Here is a 19373-nt window from a genome sequence, read left to right as displayed (position 1 = left end):
CTGCAGTGGACTGACTGGCCCGAGAGTCACAAGGGTCCTGTCATCACCTACCTCGCCAACTGCAACGGGGACTGCGCCACCGTCGACAAGTCTTCGCTCGAGTTCTTCAAGATCGATGAGAAGGGCCTCATCAGCGGCAGCGACAACACCTGGGCCTCCGACAACCTGATCTCCAGCAACAACAGCTGGACCGTGACCATTCCCAGCAGCATTGCTGCCGGCAACTATGTCATGCGTCATGAAATTATTGCCCTTCACTCTGCTGGCAACAAGGATGGTGCTCAGAACTACCCCCAGTGCCTCAACTTCAAGGTCACCGGCGGCGGTAGCGACAAGCCCGAGGGTACCCTCGGTACTGCTCTCTACAAGGACACCGACCCTGGTATCCTGGTCAACATCTACCAGACCCTGTCCTCCTACACCATCCCCGGCCCTGCTCTCTACTCCGGCAGCTCCTCCAGCGGTTCCTCCGGCTCCGGCAGCTCCAGCGCCGCCCCCTCCGCTACCGCCAGTGCTTCTGCTTCTGTCACTGCTGCTCCTGTCCAGACTAGCACCGCCACTGCTTACCAGACCTCCACTGCTGTTGCCAGCGTCACTGTTACTGGCTCTGCTCCCGCTCAGACCCACGTCCAGGCCACCAGCTCCTCGGCTGCTGCTTCCACTCCCACTGCTAGCTCCGGCGCCAGCTCTGGCTCCAGCTCCAGCTCCAGCGACCTGACTGAGTACTTCAACTCCCTCAGCGCTGAGGAGCTCCTGAACGTTATCAAGCAGACCCTCTCTTGGCTTGTCACCGACAAGATCCACGCCCGTGACATCTCTGCCTAGATTTGTCACCGAGAAGTGTTTCGGACCGAATAGACATTCTCTAGACTTTATCTTCGATCTTTCCACCGTTGAACAACTATTTTGCCTTGATGAGGATCCGGAATCCAAACTTGTGTAACTAGAAAAAATTTATACATATTTTGCACTATCACAGTTGAAACTTAAAATGTAGATCTCTTCTGGTAAAAGATAAACATGGTAGACGGAAAGTATTAAGGGTTTTTTCCATCCCGATTTCTACGTCGCTAGCAGACAGAGTCTGTGATACAAAAGGTACGAACTCATTCATGCCAAGATTTTTGATAGGATTTCTATGGTTTTAGTATAGATGGCTCTCATATATTTGAACACGATGCTGGCCTAATCTGTCGGTAAATGTATAGACCGATCAGCTGCTAGCCAAATAAGACGATGAATACATGGGATATGACATAGTTCAATTGGGACCATCATCCCGAGTCAATGGGCATTCAAGCATGGTAGAAGTGTGTTTTCTGAGCCTCATGAATTCAAGCCTGCGAACTAGAAATTAATGGTCATCGTGACGCCCATTTGATCGGCGTTTGTAGGGCAACAAAGGTACAGGTGAGATTGCCGATGAATGGGGAATAGCGGCCGATTGTTATTGCGGGACAAACAATCGCATGGTTCCGTCATTCTTTACCACCAGCTCTTTTTTGCAAGCCCTGGCCGACGGTCGCATTTGCTATATTGCATGGTATTGGCCAATATATACCTGCTTTTGTTGTATTCTTTCTTAACCGCTACCTTCCCATAATCCTTCGCCATGTTTAAGAAAAAGCCTACGGTGAGTAACCTCCCCCGCATTGCTTCGCCGACACCTGCCTACAGCTTTGCCATGAGCGGCGCAAAAAATTTCAGAACGAAACCCAAGGCTGAACAGCAAGTAGATCAAGAACCTATCGCCTCTACGGTCTTCTGACCGTCGAAAAATCGCCGATCAAATCATTAGCGACTATAAGATCGAGATTCCTTCCAGCGCGCCTGCCGGCGAAGACGCGACGCCGTCGAACCCCGCGCCGAACCTTTCGTCTATTCGGAATGCCCTTCTTCCTGACAATTCGTTATCGGCACGCTTTACAACGACTGCAGGCCCGCAGCTTCGAGAGGTACAGGGCACCGTTTATGTGGGGACACATCCAGGAGGCGAGGAGCGCATCTTATGGTTCAAGCTCGAACATGGACCCGGCGCCGACGGCCGTTTCTACCCTACAGTATATACCTTATGGAACAATCCCAACCTGGTACCGTTGCTATACACCCCGGAGATGGTCATGCGCAAACTACACGGCGGAGCAGATTTGATGACCCCAGGTCTCGCGAATGAACCGCCTTTCCCGAAGCGTGCGGTCGAGGGCGCCGTAGTTGCTGTCGCTAGCTTGGATCGGCACACTGTGCCGCTGTTCGTCGGAGTATGCGAAATCGATGTCTCGGCTTTAGGGGAGGTACAAGGCACTAAGGGTCATGCGGTTCGAGGTCTGCACTGGGAGGGCGATGAGTTATGGGCCTGGAGCTCGTCATCGCGTCCCGGTCAACCCGCGCCAGATTATCTGGCGGGCTGGGACGAGGAAGAGCTGGAAGGTGATGAGGAGGTAGAAGAGATCGAAGGGAAGGTTAACGAGCTGTCCCTAGACGAGGGCGAAAACCCTCAAGCGGTAGGCAACGAAGAGCCAGCCGAATCTGCAGAAGCATCGCCCGAAGAACCAGCTCTGGTAGAAGAGAAGGAGCCGTCGATGAAAGGTAGGTGTTGATAAAACCTCACTTCACTTTCTCAAATGGCTAATATTGCTCAGAAATCGACGAAGCTTTCACCAAGGCCTTTATCTACTCCTTGTATAAACTCAAGCAGGACAATCCCACTGCTCCCAACCACGGACTGTCGCTTCCCGTCCAACCCTCTTTCTTGATCTCGAATATGATTACACCCTACCTACCGATCTTCTCCGCGCAGCAGGCCCAATACTATCAAATCAAGAAAACTAGTTGGAAGAACGTCAAGAAGTTTATCAAGTATCTTGATAAGCAACAACTCGTCAAGTCCAAGGATCGGAATGGCCAAGAGACTGTTATACTAGATGTGGACTTCAACGACCGCCTCGTCGAACAGTTTGTCCCGTACAGACTTCCGTCCAAGTCCGCCCTGGAGAATGCTAAGAAGCCTGGCGCGGCTGCGAACAAGAAGCCCGAAGCCACGGGCGGTGATCCCGCTGTTGGCCAAACGCTCAACGTTCAGACACTGTATCGGCCCTCGCCGAAGCTGACGCCGACAATATTTCCAGCGCTGTCCAGTACCAACCCACAGAACTACTACAAATACTCCGATGTGTCCAATCATCTGGACCAGTACCTCCAATCGCAAGACCCTCCCATCATCGACAAGCAGAACCGTCGTATCATTTCCCTCAACCCGTTCCTCGCCAACACCATCTTCACTACCTCTTCCTCCGAAGACAGGAGTACCGTTGCGCGGGGAAAGACGACCCGGGATGGACTTCTGAAACGCATCGTGGAAGACCACAGCCTGCTGACCGCACACTACGCCATTCTCCGAGCAGGACAGACCCTAGCAGACGTGAAGCCCAAACCAGGCGCGACCCCGAAAGTAACGGTGATCCTGGAACGTCGCACCGGCTCGAAGACCGTCACGAAAGTCTCGAACCTGGAAGTGTTCGGCGTCATTCCCAGTCTGCTAGCCGAGGAGCTCCAGAAGAAGTGTGCCAGCAGCACGAGCGTAGCGCAGGCCAATGGCGCCCCGCGAGGGGTCATGGAGGTGCTGGTGCAGGGCGATCAGCGGCGTGCCTTGGAAACGGCTCTTGTGCGACGCGGTCTGAGGACGCAATGGATCGACGTGGTGGACAAGACCAAGAAGAAGAAATAGTTAGACATCGCTATCTTGCCACGATTTCATGATACCGATTGGAATAACAATCTTACCATTGACTCCCAAGTACAGAATATCCTACAAAGTGATAATAGTAACTCAACCTCGATCAAATAAAAATTTTCCAAAAATCCATGAAGATCAGTTTAGTTCCGCCTAAACTGGACTACCCCGATCAACATCGGAGACCCGCCGAGGAATGATTCCTCCCCGGACATTCACTCCCCGACTCTCTCCCCTCTTCAAACCTATGTAAATAGAGTCATACCCCAACCTCACCCACCCTGACACCCTGACACCCAAACCCAACATTATCCCAAAACAAAAGAACAGAAAGAAAGAAAGAGATCAAAATGCCAGTCTACCACATCGGTACGTTTCCCCCCGGCAACCTAACTCAACCCTACAACCAAACCACAACAAACTTAACCAGCGAAACAAACCCCGTAGTCCTCTTCCGCCTCAAGCAAGGCGTGACGCCCGCCCAACTCGCAAACTGGACCAAAGTCTCCCAAGCAATGGTCGGCCAGATCCCCGGCCTCCGCTCCCTGAAGACTAACCCGCCGTTGCCGATCTCCGTGCCCCGCGCCAAGGGCTTTGATATGGGGCTTGTTGCCGTTTTGGATAAACCGGAGGATGTCGCTGTTTATGCGGGGCATCCGGCGCATTTGGAGTATGTTATTTTCTTTCTTTTCTCTTTCTTTTTGGTTTGGGTTTGTTTTGGATTTGGGGGGTGGGTTTAGTTGGGGGTGGCTGAGTATGCGTGTTGCTGACCTTGGTGGTATGTGTAGGGTCCATAAGTTGAGGGAGGAGCTGTGTGAGGATACCTTGGCTTATGATATGGAGTTTGACGAGTGATTCCTCTACTTCGTATCTTTTTGTAACCTGGTTATGGAGATGGAAGGAATATGGAACTTTTGTTTGTCTTATGAACAGCAATAATAGACTTGACACAACGCCATTATAAGTCCCACGTCAGAATCCTTTTTTAAATTCCAAGTGCCAGCAAAACTGAAAAGAAAAAGAAAAAATAAAAGCCCAGCCAAGTCAGTATGATACTTATGCTTTACATCCCGTCAATGTGAAACAGTCTCTATTGAAAAAAAACACAGTTCAGTCGCATATCATTACTCCTTTGCGTCGACCTTCTTGGCCGGGTGATCGCCGTTGGCTTCGTCCTCGCGGGCGCGCTTCTGGCCAGCGTCGGCGGTGCTCTGTACGACGGGGACGCCGCTGTTTTCGGTTAGTTTTATTGATATTTTCCTCTTAAGGTAGTAGTGAATGCTTACCGAGCGTCCTTCTGGATCTCGCGAGGCTCCTTGGGCTCGTCCTTCTTGTCGCCGTTGAAACCGCGCTTCTGGTCCTCGGCGCGACGCTCCCTCCAGTCACGGTTGTCGCTCTGGCGGCCACGGCCACGACCCCGGAAACCACCACGACCGCGGGGGCGGTGGCCGCTGGGCTTGATGCGGCCGGCCTCAATGTCGCGCACCTTCTCGTCACAGTACTCCCTCTTGCTCTTGATGATCAGATCCTGGCCCTTCCACTGGGGCTTGGGCGCCAGGGCGAGGAACGCCTTCTGCTTCTCCTCGGACTCAAACTCAACGAAGACGCTACCCTTGAAGGTCTTGTCGTTGGCACGACGGAGACGGATGGCGTTGACGGGGCCGTGGGGGGCGAAGAACTCCTCAATCTCCAGCTGGGTGGTGGGGCCCTCCTCACCGAATCCCTTAGCGTAGACACTGCGGTCCATAGCCTTATCCTCGAACACCTTAACAACATTGGGGTCATGGGTCTCTTTAACGTTCTCGGGGAGAGGAGTCTTGCGGCGGACGGCAGTCTCATTGTCAACCAGGTCCAGGACCTCGGAAGTCTTCAGCGCCTCAACAATCGCGCTGAAAGGCTGGAAGCGACGCATGCGCTTGAAAGAGTGCAGGAGTTCCAAAGGAACAGCGCGGTTCTGGCTACCACCGACCTTGGAGAGCAGGAACTTGTCCATGGGGAGGTTGGAGTCGGAGAAGTAGAACTCAACCTGCTTGCGGATCTCGACGGGGTCGTCGGTCTCCTTCTGAGAGGAAGGGTCGAACTTGGCGTTGTTGCGACGGGGTCCACGGCCGCGGTTCTCGCGCTCCTTGTCCTCCTCAGCCTTCGCGGACTTCTCACCCAGCTGGGCGGCGGCCGCGACGATGCGGGCTTCCTCTGTGTCTTCGGCGGAGGCCTCCTTCTCGGCGCGTTGGCCTCGGTTTCACCCTTCAATTCGGCCAGGACGTTCTGGACATCCTTCTCGGCCTCGGTGTTGGCGACATTCTGTTCGGCAGACATGGCGAATGTGTGTGTGTGTGTTTTTGTCGTGCGACAAGGGAGATGAGGGGTCAACGGGAAAAAAAAGTGATACAGTCAAATGCGCGACTCCTAATTGTCAATTATCGGTTAGTGCGAATGGCGATATAGGGTTTCCCAACCAATAATACGGTCTATAAGGGAGTAGACAAGGGAATTAAAAAGCAGAGAGCGGAGTCATCTCTACACGTGAGTCAATCCGTGCCTTGGGACAAGGACAAAGACTCGAGGTCCGCGTCAGAGCCATGCGAAGGGCGCAGAATTAATTCAGCAGAAAGGGCAAATGTCCTACCTAGGATATACGCAAGCAAGTCTAGTAACCTGAGCGCAAAGTTAGACCCTTAAAGAATGAGATACTTGCAAGCAAATATCGTTCTTATCTCCGATGTGAGAAAGGGAAAAAAAAAAGCAGTCGGGGAAATGCGCGGCGAAAGAGGGGAAATTTTCTAGAGCTTCAGCCACTGTGGGTGCCTGAGGCATTAGAGAAAGCTTGGCACTAGGCCGGACTGGGAAATGAACAGGGACTAACCCGTTTAGGAAATATGAAAGCAAACTTGCTGGAGGCGCAGTTCCTTCCAGCCTGCTCTCACATCAGCTCTTCATGTTACTAGGCTTCTCTACTGCTGTTGAAGAGATAATCACGTGTCTCATTACTGTATCCAGGGCCCCTGTTCATTGCCCAGTGGTGTAATGAAGTACTATGAAAGTATCATGATTCTCATTGCATAGCAGATTCTCTACTTGAGATTTGAACACATCATATTGCAAAGTGGGAAGGCTTGTGCGTGCTTCGATATTAATGGTAATAAAATACTGCTGTGGGCACGCAGGCATTGGCTACGAATATATGGAGCAGCGTGTACATGATTGTGATATCCGACCATCACGGACTCAAAGGACGATCACTTGGAGAAGATCGATCTCAGTAAGAAGCCCCAAAAAAGAGAACAGCTAGATTGTTTCCAATGGGTGGAGCTAGGTTCTGCACCGTCAGCTAGCCTCTGCTACGGGTCGCACCAATAGCAACGAGACATTAGTCTAGATCTCGTGAATCATAGGCCAAAGCATAGCTTAGCAATTAGGAATAGAGGCGTATGCACTGAACAGGAGCTGCTGAAAGGAAAATAATGACAACTGTCCGCCATCACCGTCCTCTGAATGGCCGATGCTGTTGTAGATCAGCTATTTTGGCCTAGGCAAGGTATGGTCGGTCCCGTCTCACCCTGCTTGAAGTAAGTGGGGTGACTCACATATGTAACCTAACAATTCGGCAAAACTGGAGCCATGGAAGCCCATTGGGGGCATTGGTAACTGACCTACTGTAAGTATCATCTGGTGACTTTGGTCTTTCAGGGTTTCGGGCGTGTTATTGAACTTTAATCGTGGCCAGTTACATAAAAACTTTGGCTAGTTAACTAACGCCGGAGAGGGTCCGCCCTACCGCCCTTTGCATCTATATTTTTTCTATCCAGACCACGTTATGTTTTGCAATGGAGGGAAAAAAAGTAAAGAAAAAGCAGCCATCATATTCTAATACATAATACAAGTCTTTAGTGTATGCTTTTGATCCTAATCGCATGGGCCAATGACGTGTCGTGTATCCTGCAAGTCATCATAAACGCTCTTTCAAGGCATTGCAATCATACGTTCGTAAGGGGCGAGCAGAGTGTGGAGGAATTGTACTCAACCGACATACACTCATAAGATATGTGTTGAGAAGGAAAGGGAAAAACAGTCAAAAGACGATGTGCTGACATTGCATAGGGGGTATCAAGGGCTGTGAAAAACAGATCCGCTACTGTGGATCGGAACTGGAAACGCAACCAAATTGTATGTTAAACCAGAAACACTCGTATATACCATATGCCATAAGCGCCTGTAATTGCTCGGTCGTATCCGCATACCATAATCACGGACAGATCAATTTCTAATTTGAGTCTCGCTTGACAAGGAAGAACCATGGCGCGTGTCATGTATTCAAGATCCGTCGGGAATATTGTATAGTCCGGTGGTGATGATCACGTCTAGTGTGAATATGGTAGGAGGAATCCTTGGTCTAGCTGGAGCCCCGTCTCGCAGGGACCAGGATCGTGCTCAAGCGCTTCCACCGCTGTTGTGGCGACGATGGACCCTCCCGATATATCCGGTCTTTATCGAGACCCGCTTTAGTCGATGATTGCGTGGAGGAACGGGGCCGGCTGGCGATGGCCTCTTGGTCCGCGAGGACATCTTCCAGCCGGACGTCGGCATCAGACATACGGTAATGAGAATCTTCGGGGTCGAGGATTTCGATAAACCTAGACGGCATGTCGCGCATTTTTATATGACACACCAGGATTAGGTTTCGGGGGATCCTTGAGGAAGTAAAATCTGACAGCCCGTGATTGAATGTCGGTCACGGGGTGGGAAGGTAGACTCGTGACTCCAACCGGTCACGAGTGGAAAAAAAAGTAGAACGAGCGGAGATTTTTTACAATGTCAACGAGGGAGACCGTGAGATTTTAAAAAGGGGAGCTCTTCGGCATCGGTGACCAAGCGTAAATGGAGACTATTTCCGCAGAAGCAGAAACTGGACCGAGGGAGCGAAGAGCGAACGGAGGGGGTCGCATGTAGTGAGACCAGGATTCAAGCGAATGTGTGCTAGCCGCGGCACTATTATGCGCTCAGGGGTTTCGAATAGAGCAGTGATATCCGTGATGCAGGGGGTTTGAATGACCTCTGGAAATAACAAACATGGCTATGAGGAATTTATGGAGGGAAGAGGTCAACTCCCCGGGGGGTTATGGCTGTATTTATCATGCCCCCCTTTTGATGTTTCGGGTAACGACAGAGTTTCGGTCCTGGGAGAAGGTCAAACTTGCACATTATTCGCCAAGGATTCCCTGGATTTCTTTCTAGTATGGATCCCCCGGTCATGGTGGCGGACGAGGCGCCTTCTGTGTGCGTGTGCGTGTGCGCAAGGGCAGATGCCACATCCGCGATATGCCTTCTGAAAAGATAAAACGTCGATCGCTCTGATTGATGGAGAACCTGCGACGGAGTTCAATGGAGGTTGGGCCCCGACGATGGTTCGTCGGTCACAAGCAAGCAGAAGTGGAGGGCTTGCGTGGGGTTTTTCTTCTTTTTTTTCGGTTTGGCTCTTGCAAGTCTTCTGCACTTCCATCTAAATTACCCGATTCGGTAATGCTAGGGCCTTCGCATCCGCGGGATTGGATTATTTTTCGGGAGTCCCTACTGTAAGAACCCCGAGTTTCCTCCAAACGCAGATCGTGGTTGGCTCCCGAAATATTAGCCAATAACTCTGACCGAGTTTAAAAAAATCTCTTTCTCCACATTGAAGGTTCACGGGCAGAAATGACGTCGGAGGGAAGATCTCTGGGTTTTACTCCACTTCACTGGGCGTGTGAGATGTGAGAGATCTCACCGTCAACCTGCCATACTGAGTCAAAATAAAAATATCTTCATTCCCTCTCTGGTACACTCTATACGGGTGTCACGAGCACCGTTACCCCAAGCCGCTCTCAGCTGTCGCTGGCCATGAGAATGCACGGATGCACTCCACCAAATAGTGTCCTGCAAATGATGGTCCTTACTGCACAAGGATGTGATATCATAGCGTAAGGGTGTTAACGCATACAGCCACAGGAAGCCATGAATGTATGGGGTAAAATATGTGCCAAAGAATTATAGAGCTTTTAAAAATAGAATTCGATTGACTTAGACTGCGATAAAGAATGCATCGGTTGGGGTGATGACCATGACGTCATGCCACCGCATCATATTCGTACCACTCTCCACTCTAAACGTCCATACACCCTTCGGTCTGACCATACACCATCTGTTAAATTAAGTCAATATGCCTCCGAAACGCGTAAGGAGGACCGCTTCCACGACTCAGAAACCACCATCCCCTCCACTCTCCGAAAAGAACGCCCCAGTGGCGGATGAGAATGTCGAAGTTGAGGCACCAGACGTACAGGAAAGAGGCTCGATGGGTAGTCCACGAAACCCTCGCCACAATGAGCCACCCATGATAATGGACGAAGATGAAGAGATGCCGGAAGAATCGGGAGACACTGTCCAACTTGCGAGGCCTGAATATGCCGGAGGGGCGGGAAGATATAACATGCTCAAATCCTACAAAGGACAGGTCTACTCGGGCATGGCAGTGGGAGGATCTCATACTTGGAATTATGATCAAGGCGTGTGGAAAGAAACGAAGGAGGAACCAGATTTATGGCGGATCGATTATCAGACCAATAAGAGACGAGCGAGGAAGGCACCGGAGGGAAGCGGCGCTCCTGTCGGGACGGAGTATCACTGGCTCATTGTAGCACACCAGGTACGTTGGTCCTTTCCCAGATTCAGAAGCCAATAGCGTGCAGCCCCTGAGTCACAAATCCATATCTCACTTCTTTTAGTTTGTCAAGAAGATTGATGCCAACACATATGAGACAAACCTCACTGGGTCCAAATATAAGTTGGCTTACAAGTCCGCCTCGTCCAACTCATGGTCTGTTCCCACCGTCAAGAAACAACGTGACCGAGAAGTCGAACTGCTAGAGGATGCCAAGCAGCGTGTTCAAGGCCTGCCTCCGGTGCTGGCATCGGAGAAAGTAAAAGTTGCGAAACCCGAGAAAGGGCAGCAGAAATTGGATCGCATGTTCACCAAAGCTGCAGGTGGCGTTAGTAAGAAAAGGAAGCTAGGTGAGGACAGCGGAGGATGAACCTGACTTCAAATGGTGTGCCACACACCTTGATAGTAGTTGTAAATTGTATACTACGTCTCGAAGTGGTTGTTGATGGATACTTTTCCTTCATCCCCACTTACGTGTTAAGCTGATTTGCTTCAGAGATTGGATCGCCCTTGAGTACTCATCATGGGAGTGTACTGTGGATAGCACGGAACTTTCGTGTAGCTCTATTCAATGTGACTCCAGGTCAGTTGTTCTAATGAAGAACATATCATCCGACACCATTCGAAATAGTTGATCAAAGGGAATGGTGAAGCCTGTCAGCCTATACCATGATATATGTCTAGGCACCACCAGATATCCAGAGTTTATACTGCCTCACGTGGCAGTCTAATAACTGCCTCGTGCCGCGTCTAGCATCGTACAGCAGCCCGAAATGATGTGATCTACGGCCGATCTGAAAAGCCACATATAACCTTCCCTTCGGGTAGCACATTATCATGCACCTCGATATCTCGATCCGCATTTACTACTTGTTTTAGTTGTTGTGCTTAATAACTACTATTGGTCTATCAGCCACCGTCATCTTGCCCTTGTCTTCAGATCATACTGACGCAGTACCTGGTGTCAACTGAAATGTGGCTCGAAGACCTTGCTGTCCTGATAGTATTACATGCTTAGTGACCGAGTGTGGTATTTGGAAGACACAACTTCGATACAGTCCTTCTAGTATACCTTACATAGAATTATTTTGGATCTATATCTGAAAATATCATTATAGGAAGGTCCATCATTCAGCTGTCACACGATTGTCCTAGAAAATGGGAACTCATATGACGTACATACTCGGCCAATTCATAAATTCATCTTATTGCCTCTATGAATCTTTCAGACCTTGCATAGGATGAGCTAGAACCAAATCCTACGAAAGAACACTGAAGAATTACTTGGAAGGCTCTAAGTCTTCTCGACAGCTATGTTCAATGCTCCTGGACTGCTTGACGGAGAAGGGTCCTCACTTGTCATGTACACGTTGGTAGTAAGATGGTCTATGAGTCCAGGGAAATGCTGTGACTGAATCAGAAAATAGGATCTTCAATGTGGTCAGGTAGACATCACTGAAGAATTTTATAATAGGATAGCATGTGCTGCTTTCCAGATGATAATGCAGTTTGCTGACGAATCCTTTTCTTCCTCAATGGTTTCTGAATTTTAAAAAAGCATAAGAAACGAGGAGCATGAACTTTCACTCTTGAAACCAGGCCATCGGTTTGGAAAAGCCACGACCTTCCTCTACGCAAAGATAAACAAATGTCGTCATATGTTTTTGATCAAACCCTTCAGATAGAGCTATGGGTTTGGCGAGATCTATCCGGATGACCCCCGTCCGGTGATTTGATCACTGAATAGAGATGCCAAGTCTAGTAACATAACCCTAGCTGCTAGATGACTAGAGTAGCTTCTGGTCTGTCAGCGATATCTTCGTATAGATGATATTATACTATACCACATTGCCCAATTGCAGGACATCCCATGATATCCTGTCGAGTGATATGCCGATCGAAGCGTTGAGGCTTGCCCATTAAAGGTTTGTAGTACCAACATATGAACATTGTCCGTCAGGACGATATATCGGCTCAGGGTCTCCCTGATCTTGTGACCCAGTTGTTCCATAAACGGACTCGCTCTTCGTATTCGTCGGAGAACAGTACTATCCAAATCATTATTAATAGACATGATTCCAAGCCGGTTTATGGTAAGGAGACTTACTCCTCGGATATCAGTAAGATCAGGACCACCGTACCGTGCAAAGCGTTTCAAGTTATGCTCGTCCATGGTAGAGATCGGAGGGTGGGCAGTTAGTGGATTCGAGGCCGGGGGTTCACCTTCTTGCTTGGGTCTCTTGAGTGCTCGTCGCGTGAGGCTCTCGGAGGGGGCTTCTGGCCATAAGGGGGTTGCTGATCTTTTGCACATGCTGAACGATCTTGGAGGTAGTTTGACATCCACAGATTTGGATGGTGTTATCGCAGGGAAAGTGTCGAAGAGGGAAGATAGTGTCCTAAGATGTGAAATGCCGATCGATGTGAGCCGTGTGGCATTTAAGTCATTACAGATAACAAAGAGTAGGACATCAATGAGATCTTGCGTGCTTTTGCCTGGATTGACGGCTTTGAACTGATTGTTTCTTTCATCCATTGAGTATTTGTAAAGACATTTAGACAAAAAGATGTTCCAAAGAACGCGTACGGATATGATGGGGCTCAATTGTATCGGTAGTTGGAGCCCCGTATCAACTGGAATATAGACATGGGCATATCATGAATAATCAAATGTTGAATATTAATACAGGTATGTACACTTTTGGAGGCCATGATTGAAGTTATATTGTCGTCGGACTTTCTGGACCCTTGCACCAGGCAATCGAACATGGGTATTCCGTTCAGTCGTCGTTTTGCGTATTACACAGTCTTTATCATGATATTCTGACACTTTGAGCATTGTTTACAATAGGGAAGAAGGGATTCATTCAAAACAAAGTCACGGAATCCTAGGTACGGGTAACTGGGATTGAAAATGAGAATTCGGCATGTAAGAGGGATGTTTCAGTCTGTGTATGTTTCTACCACCTCATATTCAGAACAATCCATGGGTGTGGCCCAATATTACTAGTTATTTCAACCACGGGAGTAGAGATTGCCAACCTGGCTGCACAAGGATGCCCTGTACTATTCTTGGCTCAACCGTTTGAAGCCCAGCTCAACCACATATCAGTCACAAATTCACGCCATCCAGACTGAATCCCTGCTGGCCCAGGTTCCCCTAGAAATCTTTCCCCTTCTACCTAGAAAGCCAGCCACCAGTAAAACCCAGATAGATCAATATCCCTCCCTGACCCACAATTCTGCATGATTCAGGCTATTTCATGAATCAAATATTTCACTCCAGACACCCAGTCAGCCCATCATCACAATACCCCACTACAGAGACTGCCCTTATTAATCTTTAGCCGATATTACTCCAAGCAGAAATAGCGATAGGCTGCTAGACTCATTCCTTGGAATGATCCGATCATGCGCTGTGCAGAAAGCTGGTTTAACGCCGTTAGGCATCTACTAATGCAAGTCCGGTGGGGCTCTCTGGTAGGCTAGTTTCCTGGATAAATTTTCTGTCAGTTGAGGCTCTCTGACGGCCAAGTCCGTGTTGCTGGATGTTATCTAGCGTAATATAACTTGGTTGGACTGGGGGATGAGCGGAAGTTGCGGTGTACGTATGCAATAATCTCACTCTGCAGTGAGTCAGGAGGAATATGCGGCGTAGAGGTTGCCTTAAGGGGTTTGACGTGAGACGGGCTATTGACATGGGTCGGGGGCTAGACAGGCTCTAGGATAGTCGAAAAACAAGCCATCTGAGAAATAGACACGACGATACATGCTGTGCTACATTCGTATCTGCAAGATATTGTGCCTGCTCCGATCCGTCCCGGTAACGTCAATTGAATATCGGCCTGTATTATAACCAGGGCTGACCACTGGCTCAGCAAATACTTACTTTTGACCATCCCCCGATTCGGCATTCTGCAGCCTCTGCATCGATGATCTGCTCTGTTTTAGGCAGCTGGTAAAATAATTAAAAGTATATTGCTCGGACTCTCGGCTGTCATCTCGGTGCGGTGGTATTTCGATTTTAGGGGAAAATGTGACAGTGTCATTGAAATGATGAATGGTATGTAATATTCCTCATTGATGGAACGGGCTACTAATATAGTCAGTATCACAGCTTTCAACTAGCTAGCGTCAATCTTTCTTACACAGTATTAAAGTGGTCAATAGACTAACCGTGTGAATCCAACACGTTTCCTTCATATAGCTGTTAGTACCTGAAAAGGAACAGGAGTATTGGAAGCCTGGTGTATGTGTGAGACAGAGCTTCGAGATGCAACAAATGCAAACCCAAGGGCCTTCAGATACTGACAGATGGCATTTAGCTTGGCATGATCTCGCAAGAATCAAAAATGTAGCCGATCGAGTGATACAACTGAAAGACGACTGGGGAGCTCGCAACAAAGTGAGTGGCACTGACCGAATGTTCAGTTACCATATGGTTAGGGCTAGACCTCTCTAGTGACCTATAACAATTGTAGTAGAGAGGGGTTTCGATTAAGGACAATGAAGATTGGCAGAATGGCACATGGTGGATGGTCTTAGGTGGTTGACATCGGATTTGATAGTTGTTTGGGTAAACCGGCCAGTACTCATAGTTCGAAGAGTTCAACTATAGAAAAGAGTTTAAGATGTGATGTAGATCTTGATGCATGTATAACTCTATTTGTCTGGGCGGAAACTAAATCGAGACGAACAAGACTACGAGGCATAGCCCGAGTATCTTGGCCATACGATTTAATGCAGATGAGGTCTTTTATGCCTTCTCCACAGGGATTCGCTCAGTAAAGTAGTCATGTGCCTAGTTTACGATTGTTTTAGAGTATAATGATATATGTAGGAACCATGTTTCATGAAGAATATAAACGTTAATTTTTAAAGGGTATCGTAACATCATTATAAAAAGCGAGACCCAAACTCCGAAGGCTATATCCATATGCAAGCAAGCGCCAACCAATGCAAGCAAAAAAAGTTAAACGGCAATAGGCTTGCGGTGCATGTCATCGGTCCACTTCTCAGGCAGATAGCCGTGCTCCAAAAGTCGAGCCATGCGCTCCTTGACATGCTTCCCTGCGACCACTGCCTTGAACTTCTGTGTCCACTCCGGGGTAACACATTCCTTGAGAGGCTCGACGACTGCGTCGCGGTTGGGGTGACCGAACCAGGCAATGGCATATCTGGATGGGATGACAGTGGTTGTACCATTTTCCGTTTCCCGAGTTTCAGCTGGGGGCTGCACGACTCGGTGCTGAGTGGATTTTAATTGACCATTGAACCACCGAGAGAGGAGGTCTCCAACTATTTGTCCTATTAGCATCTCGATTATGGAGTAAATAAGAAAAGGGTAGCAGCTTACCATTAACGATGGCATGACCGCGCATAGGAGGCGCATCAATCCATTGTCCGTCCTTGTCCTTCACTTGCAAGCCGCCATTGCTATCATTGAACAGCAAAGTCAGGGTACCGAAGTCCGTATGCGGCGCAGAGCGTACGCGAGTATCGAAGCTCTCCAATGAAGTCTCGTAGTAGTGTAGCAAGGCACTGTAGCAGTCCTTGGCCTTGACGGAAGGGATGAGAGACTCGCGGTCCAGGCCCACTTTCTCCGTCAATGCGCGCAGCAGCTCAAGATGCATCTTGTAACACTCTTCGTAGAAGGTTGTGAAGTCGCGGCGGAACTCAGGCCAGTTGGTCGGCCAGAGATTTGGCCTCGTTTCGTCCTTGTCATTGCCCAAACCGAATGCTTCCTTCTGGTCGGCTTTCTCGGGGTTCTTAGCTGTACGAGCGGGAGCGAACCAGCCGCGGAAGGCTTGCTTTTCGCCGCCCTCGATGGCCAGCTTCTGTTCCTCGGAGAGGGAGAAGAATTTGTGGAGATGAGAGAAGAGGGTGTCGATGAACTCTGGAGGAAAGTTGAAGCCCTTGAGGTAGATGAAGCCGACATCTTTGAAGGATTGGAAGAGCTTGTCTTTCTCTTGGGTTGCGGTCATAGGGTTAGAGGAGATGATGCGAGAGTAATCAATGACGGGAAAGATCGGAGTAGACATTGTGAGTAATGGATAGTGTTAACCTGAGCGGTGATTGATATGATAGAGGGTAAAGTGAATTTGGCTGCTTGTCTTGCTCTCGTGGTTATTCTTATTGTGGCGGTGAGGCTGTTGCTGTTGATGATAATTACATAGCTCGAGATATTGAGTGTGTTTATAATAATCCATGAGGTTGTATGTGAAGTCCACTTTCCTCCTGATGTCCATCATCAACACCTCGCTCCGCGAAGACTTGTACGGACATCCGAAGTGTTGCCCATGCCCTCCGATCATGATGCATATCCAGAAGTTGATAGACAGGGCACAGACTATCCACTCCGCGCCGAAATCTTATGATATTGGAGCCCCAACGGTAAGGTAGTAGCCACGCGGAATAAACTTCAATTAGCTCAGATCCGGAACTGTGGATTGGGACGCTCGGGGCACATGGACACATGGCTATCCTGCCATGTCCACCTTAGTCCGACTTGGAGATTGGTGGACAATTCAGATGCAGGGGCTCGTCGTTTAACGGATGACTTGCAGTCTGGGCGTTTACGGAAAAGTTTGGCAGATACTTGACCTCCAATCTTCTAGAAATATGGTTATCATGCTAGCTGAGTTATTACTACTTCATCGCTCGGAGAATAGTGTTGATTGATACTATGACCGCGAGACAACGTATACCATGAGGGCTCGTGATGCAAACTATGGAAAATATTCAAAAACTTGTAAAATTACACACAGGCTTCACTACAACATTGAATAGTGTCACATATAAAGAAAAAACTAAAAGTAAATGAGAATGTTCATAGTATGCCTCTGCTATGATCGTCCATCGCTGTGCACTTTGACCGCAAGGCAACACACCTCCGAGCGCACAGATCCACATACATCCTACTTTCGCCGAAGAGACTCGGCACAAGTTCGCTCAAGCTTTAATGGCGATACTTGGCTCTATAGGCCGAGGGAATGCTGAAACAAGCATTAGATAACGTAATTTTGTTCGGTGGCAATTTCTCTCCCGAAGTACAGCTATTCCCTAACCAATGCACGCCAAGTAACATATTCATGTACGTTTCGTTTCATTCTATAAACTATGTATCTCCGCATAGACTGCAGCAACTAGACCACATATACCAACTCTGGATTTTCACGATCAGTCAAGTCTTTGAATTCTGACTTTTCTGATTTTTCATATCCAGGTGCAGCCCGAATCCTTGCTTTTTCGGCGTTCCGTTTACAATATAGATATCTAATCAACAGCAGATCAAGCAGACAGGCTCCCCAGCAGCAGCAGATGCCAATCTCGGCCGGGATGTACCGCGGTGCGTCACTTTGCTGGAAGGTCTGAGGCCCTATGTGGTGCGTCAATATGGCGGTACACACAAGAGGCTCTGCTTTTGTGGGATTCTTACCTATGATGTTTCCAACGCAATAGGCAACCATATAGATGGCCCCTACGGTAGTCTTCTTGGTTGCACCCGCTACATTTGTCGAGATAAAAGATAACAACGCGATAAATGCAGTCGGGCTGGCTTGCGTGAGATAGTAAGCGGCTAATCGCCCCGGACTGTTACTCAACGGCAACACGGCCAGGAGAATGGCGCCCAGAAGACCAATGACCATACCAACAAAACTGACATAGATGCGTTGCTGTAAGCGGTCGCTGACAATCCCGTTCAAAATCACAACAATGGTCTGGAAAGCCCCTCCCGGCGTCGCGTAGAGCAAACTCTGCTGTGACGTATACCCGGAATTGCGGATGATCTGCGAAAAGAACGTTGTAATACCTCCAAAGGGGATGTTCACGGCAATGCCGAAGAACGCAAACGCCCAGGTGATGGGGTCCGTCAGCGCCTCTTTGAACTGGTACATCTTGAAATGTCTGTTTCCAATTCCCTGTTGGTTGCCACGGATTCGTTGCACAGCTAACACACGGTCTGCCGGGCTCAGGAATCGACAGTTCCACTGATTGTCTGGAATATAATATAGAAATGCCACGCCGACGACTATTGTGAATAGACCGAAGCTTAAGAAGAGAATCCGCCATGGCTGGATGGAGGCCCCGTGCTGCTCTACGCCTCGGGATATCCCGTATGCGATGAGGCCCCCGACAACATTTGCAACCCCGTTGCAGCTGAACCAGAAGCCGACGCGCCCGCCTTGCTCATGCTTCGTGTACCATCGCGAAGTTAAGGTGGTGAATCCTGGCGTGACCACTGCTTCGAAGACCCCAAGAAAAAACCGAACCGTGGCAGCACCGGCAAAGTTGTTTACGGCAGCGAAGCAGGTGAGTGTCACTCCCCACAGGATTATATTGATTGAGGAATATTTTGCCAGTGGGAATCGCTGCATGAGATAACTACTAGGATACTCCACGAATATGTAACCTGATAGCATGAGTAAAAAGCCATGAAGGTCACCGACAGTACAACTCAGACCTACCAAAGTAGAATATACTCCCCAGCCATTGGTATTCGTTGCCTTTGAGGCTGAGGTCTGTCTGCAGACCCATCACGCTAGCATAGGACAGCGTGGTTTCTATCCACAGTGCGCATCAGCATACTGATACGTCTACCGAGAAACCTAGGGGGAGGAAGAGAAATAAAAAAAAGCCAGTCTTACTGTCCACGAAGTTGAGACCGTAGATCAAACATAGTAACTACAATACAACAATTAAACCTGAGCAACACTCACAAAGCCAAGTTCAGGGGATTAACACACTGGCAACAAGTTCTTATCAATAGTTTTCAGCAACCGGGCATTGGTAGCATCATCTATATCTCGAACGTCAAGGTCCCGCCCGTCATCGAACGCACGCATTGCCTCATCTTCATTCGTGGAAAGCTTGGGGCAAACAACTACTTGTTCCACCATGTTGTTGACGACATCGGTCTCGGCAGGCTTCATACAGACAAACAATCCACTAAGC

The 19373-nt window shown here is 49.0% G+C and overlaps 9 protein-coding genes across 9 annotated transcripts; 4 read left to right on the top strand and 5 right to left on the bottom strand.

The window, feature by feature from the left end:
* ANOM_008425 (lytic polysaccharide monooxygenase auxiliary activity family 9 protein) lies at positions 1 to 825 on the top strand (the record flags this gene model as incomplete). The annotated part of the gene is made up of 1 exon (XM_015553681.1): positions 1 to 825. A coding segment is annotated over one exon (825 nt), but the record flags the coding sequence as incomplete, so codon positions are not given.
* Positions 826 to 1612: 787 nt separating this feature from the next.
* Positions 1613 to 3724, top strand: ANOM_008424 (putative RNA binding protein Ligatin/Tma64; the record flags this gene model as incomplete). The annotated part of the gene is made up of 3 exons (XM_015553680.1): positions 1613 to 1633; positions 1737 to 2586; positions 2640 to 3724. 3 exons carry the CDS (start codon positions 1613 to 1615, stop codon positions 3722 to 3724), a joined length of 1956 nt encoding a protein of 651 aa, XP_015405422.1.
* Positions 3725 to 4043: 319 nt separating this feature from the next.
* Positions 4044 to 4585, top strand: ANOM_008423 (uncharacterized protein; the record flags this gene model as incomplete). Its single annotated transcript, XM_015553679.1, has 3 exons — positions 4044 to 4099; positions 4178 to 4400; positions 4519 to 4585. The coding sequence occupies exons 1-3, from the start codon at positions 4081 to 4083 to the stop codon at positions 4583 to 4585; spliced, it is 309 nt and encodes a 102-aa protein (XP_015405419.1). The 5' UTR covers positions 4044 to 4080.
* A 207-nt stretch (positions 4586 to 4792) lies between these two features.
* On the bottom strand, positions 4793 to 6046 carry ANOM_008422 (tRNA maturation protein LHP1; the record flags this gene model as incomplete). The annotated part of the gene is made up of 3 exons (XM_015553678.1): positions 4793 to 4960; positions 5017 to 5945; positions 5993 to 6046. The coding sequence occupies 3 exons, from the start codon at positions 6044 to 6046 to the stop codon at positions 4855 to 4857; spliced, it is 1089 nt and encodes a 362-aa protein (XP_015405420.1). The 3' UTR covers positions 4793 to 4854.
* Positions 6047 to 8120: 2074 nt separating this feature from the next.
* ANOM_008421 (uncharacterized protein) lies at positions 8121 to 8381 on the bottom strand (the record flags this gene model as incomplete). The annotated part of the gene is made up of 1 exon (XM_015553677.1): positions 8121 to 8381. One exon carries the CDS (start codon positions 8379 to 8381, stop codon positions 8121 to 8123), a length of 261 nt encoding a protein of 86 aa, XP_015405417.1.
* Positions 8382 to 9863: 1482 nt separating this feature from the next.
* Positions 9864 to 11015, top strand: ANOM_008420 (uncharacterized protein). Its single transcript, XM_015553676.1, has 2 exons — positions 9864 to 10406; positions 10486 to 11015. The coding sequence occupies exons 1-2, from the start codon at positions 9921 to 9923 to the stop codon at positions 10789 to 10791; spliced, it is 792 nt and encodes a 263-aa protein (XP_015405418.1). The 5' UTR covers positions 9864 to 9920; the 3' UTR covers positions 10792 to 11015.
* A 1325-nt stretch (positions 11016 to 12340) lies between these two features.
* On the bottom strand, positions 12341 to 12954 carry ANOM_008419 (uncharacterized protein; the record flags this gene model as incomplete). Its single annotated transcript, XM_015553675.1, has 2 exons — positions 12341 to 12469; positions 12529 to 12954. 2 exons carry the CDS (start codon positions 12952 to 12954, stop codon positions 12341 to 12343), a joined length of 555 nt encoding a protein of 184 aa, XP_015405414.1.
* Positions 12955 to 15390: 2436 nt separating this feature from the next.
* Positions 15391 to 16459, bottom strand: ANOM_008418 (isopenicillin N synthase family dioxygenase; the record flags this gene model as incomplete). The annotated part of the gene is made up of 2 exons (XM_015553674.1): positions 15391 to 15716; positions 15775 to 16459. 2 exons carry the CDS (start codon positions 16457 to 16459, stop codon positions 15391 to 15393), a joined length of 1011 nt encoding a protein of 336 aa, XP_015405429.1.
* A 1104-nt stretch (positions 16460 to 17563) lies between these two features.
* ANOM_008417 (allantoate permease family MFS transporter) lies at positions 17564 to 19351 on the bottom strand (the record flags this gene model as incomplete). Its single annotated transcript, XM_015553673.1, has 5 exons — positions 17564 to 17796; positions 17857 to 18831; positions 18887 to 18982; positions 19067 to 19103; positions 19166 to 19351. 5 exons carry the CDS (start codon positions 19349 to 19351, stop codon positions 17564 to 17566), a joined length of 1527 nt encoding a protein of 508 aa, XP_015405425.1.
* Positions 19352 to 19373: the final 22 nt, after the last annotated feature.

The sequence above is a fragment of the Aspergillus nomiae genome (assembly GCF_001204775.2).
Source record: "Aspergillus nomiae NRRL 13137 chromosome Unknown contig00204, whole genome shotgun sequence".
NCBI lineage: Eukaryota > Fungi > Ascomycota > Eurotiomycetes > Eurotiales > Aspergillaceae > Aspergillus > Aspergillus nomiae.
This window is presented reverse-complemented; position numbering and strand designations above follow the sequence as displayed.

Excerpts from the sequence above, each read along its gene's own strand:
- ANOM_008420 (XM_015553676.1), top strand. The coding sequence starts at position 9,921 with ATGCCTCCGAAACGCGTAAGGAGGACCGCTTCCACGACTCAGAAACCA. Across the intron at positions 10,407-10,485 it reads GGCTCATTGTAGCACACCAG|TTTGTCAAGAAGATTGATGC; the intron begins GTACGTTGGTCC and ends CACTTCTTTTAG.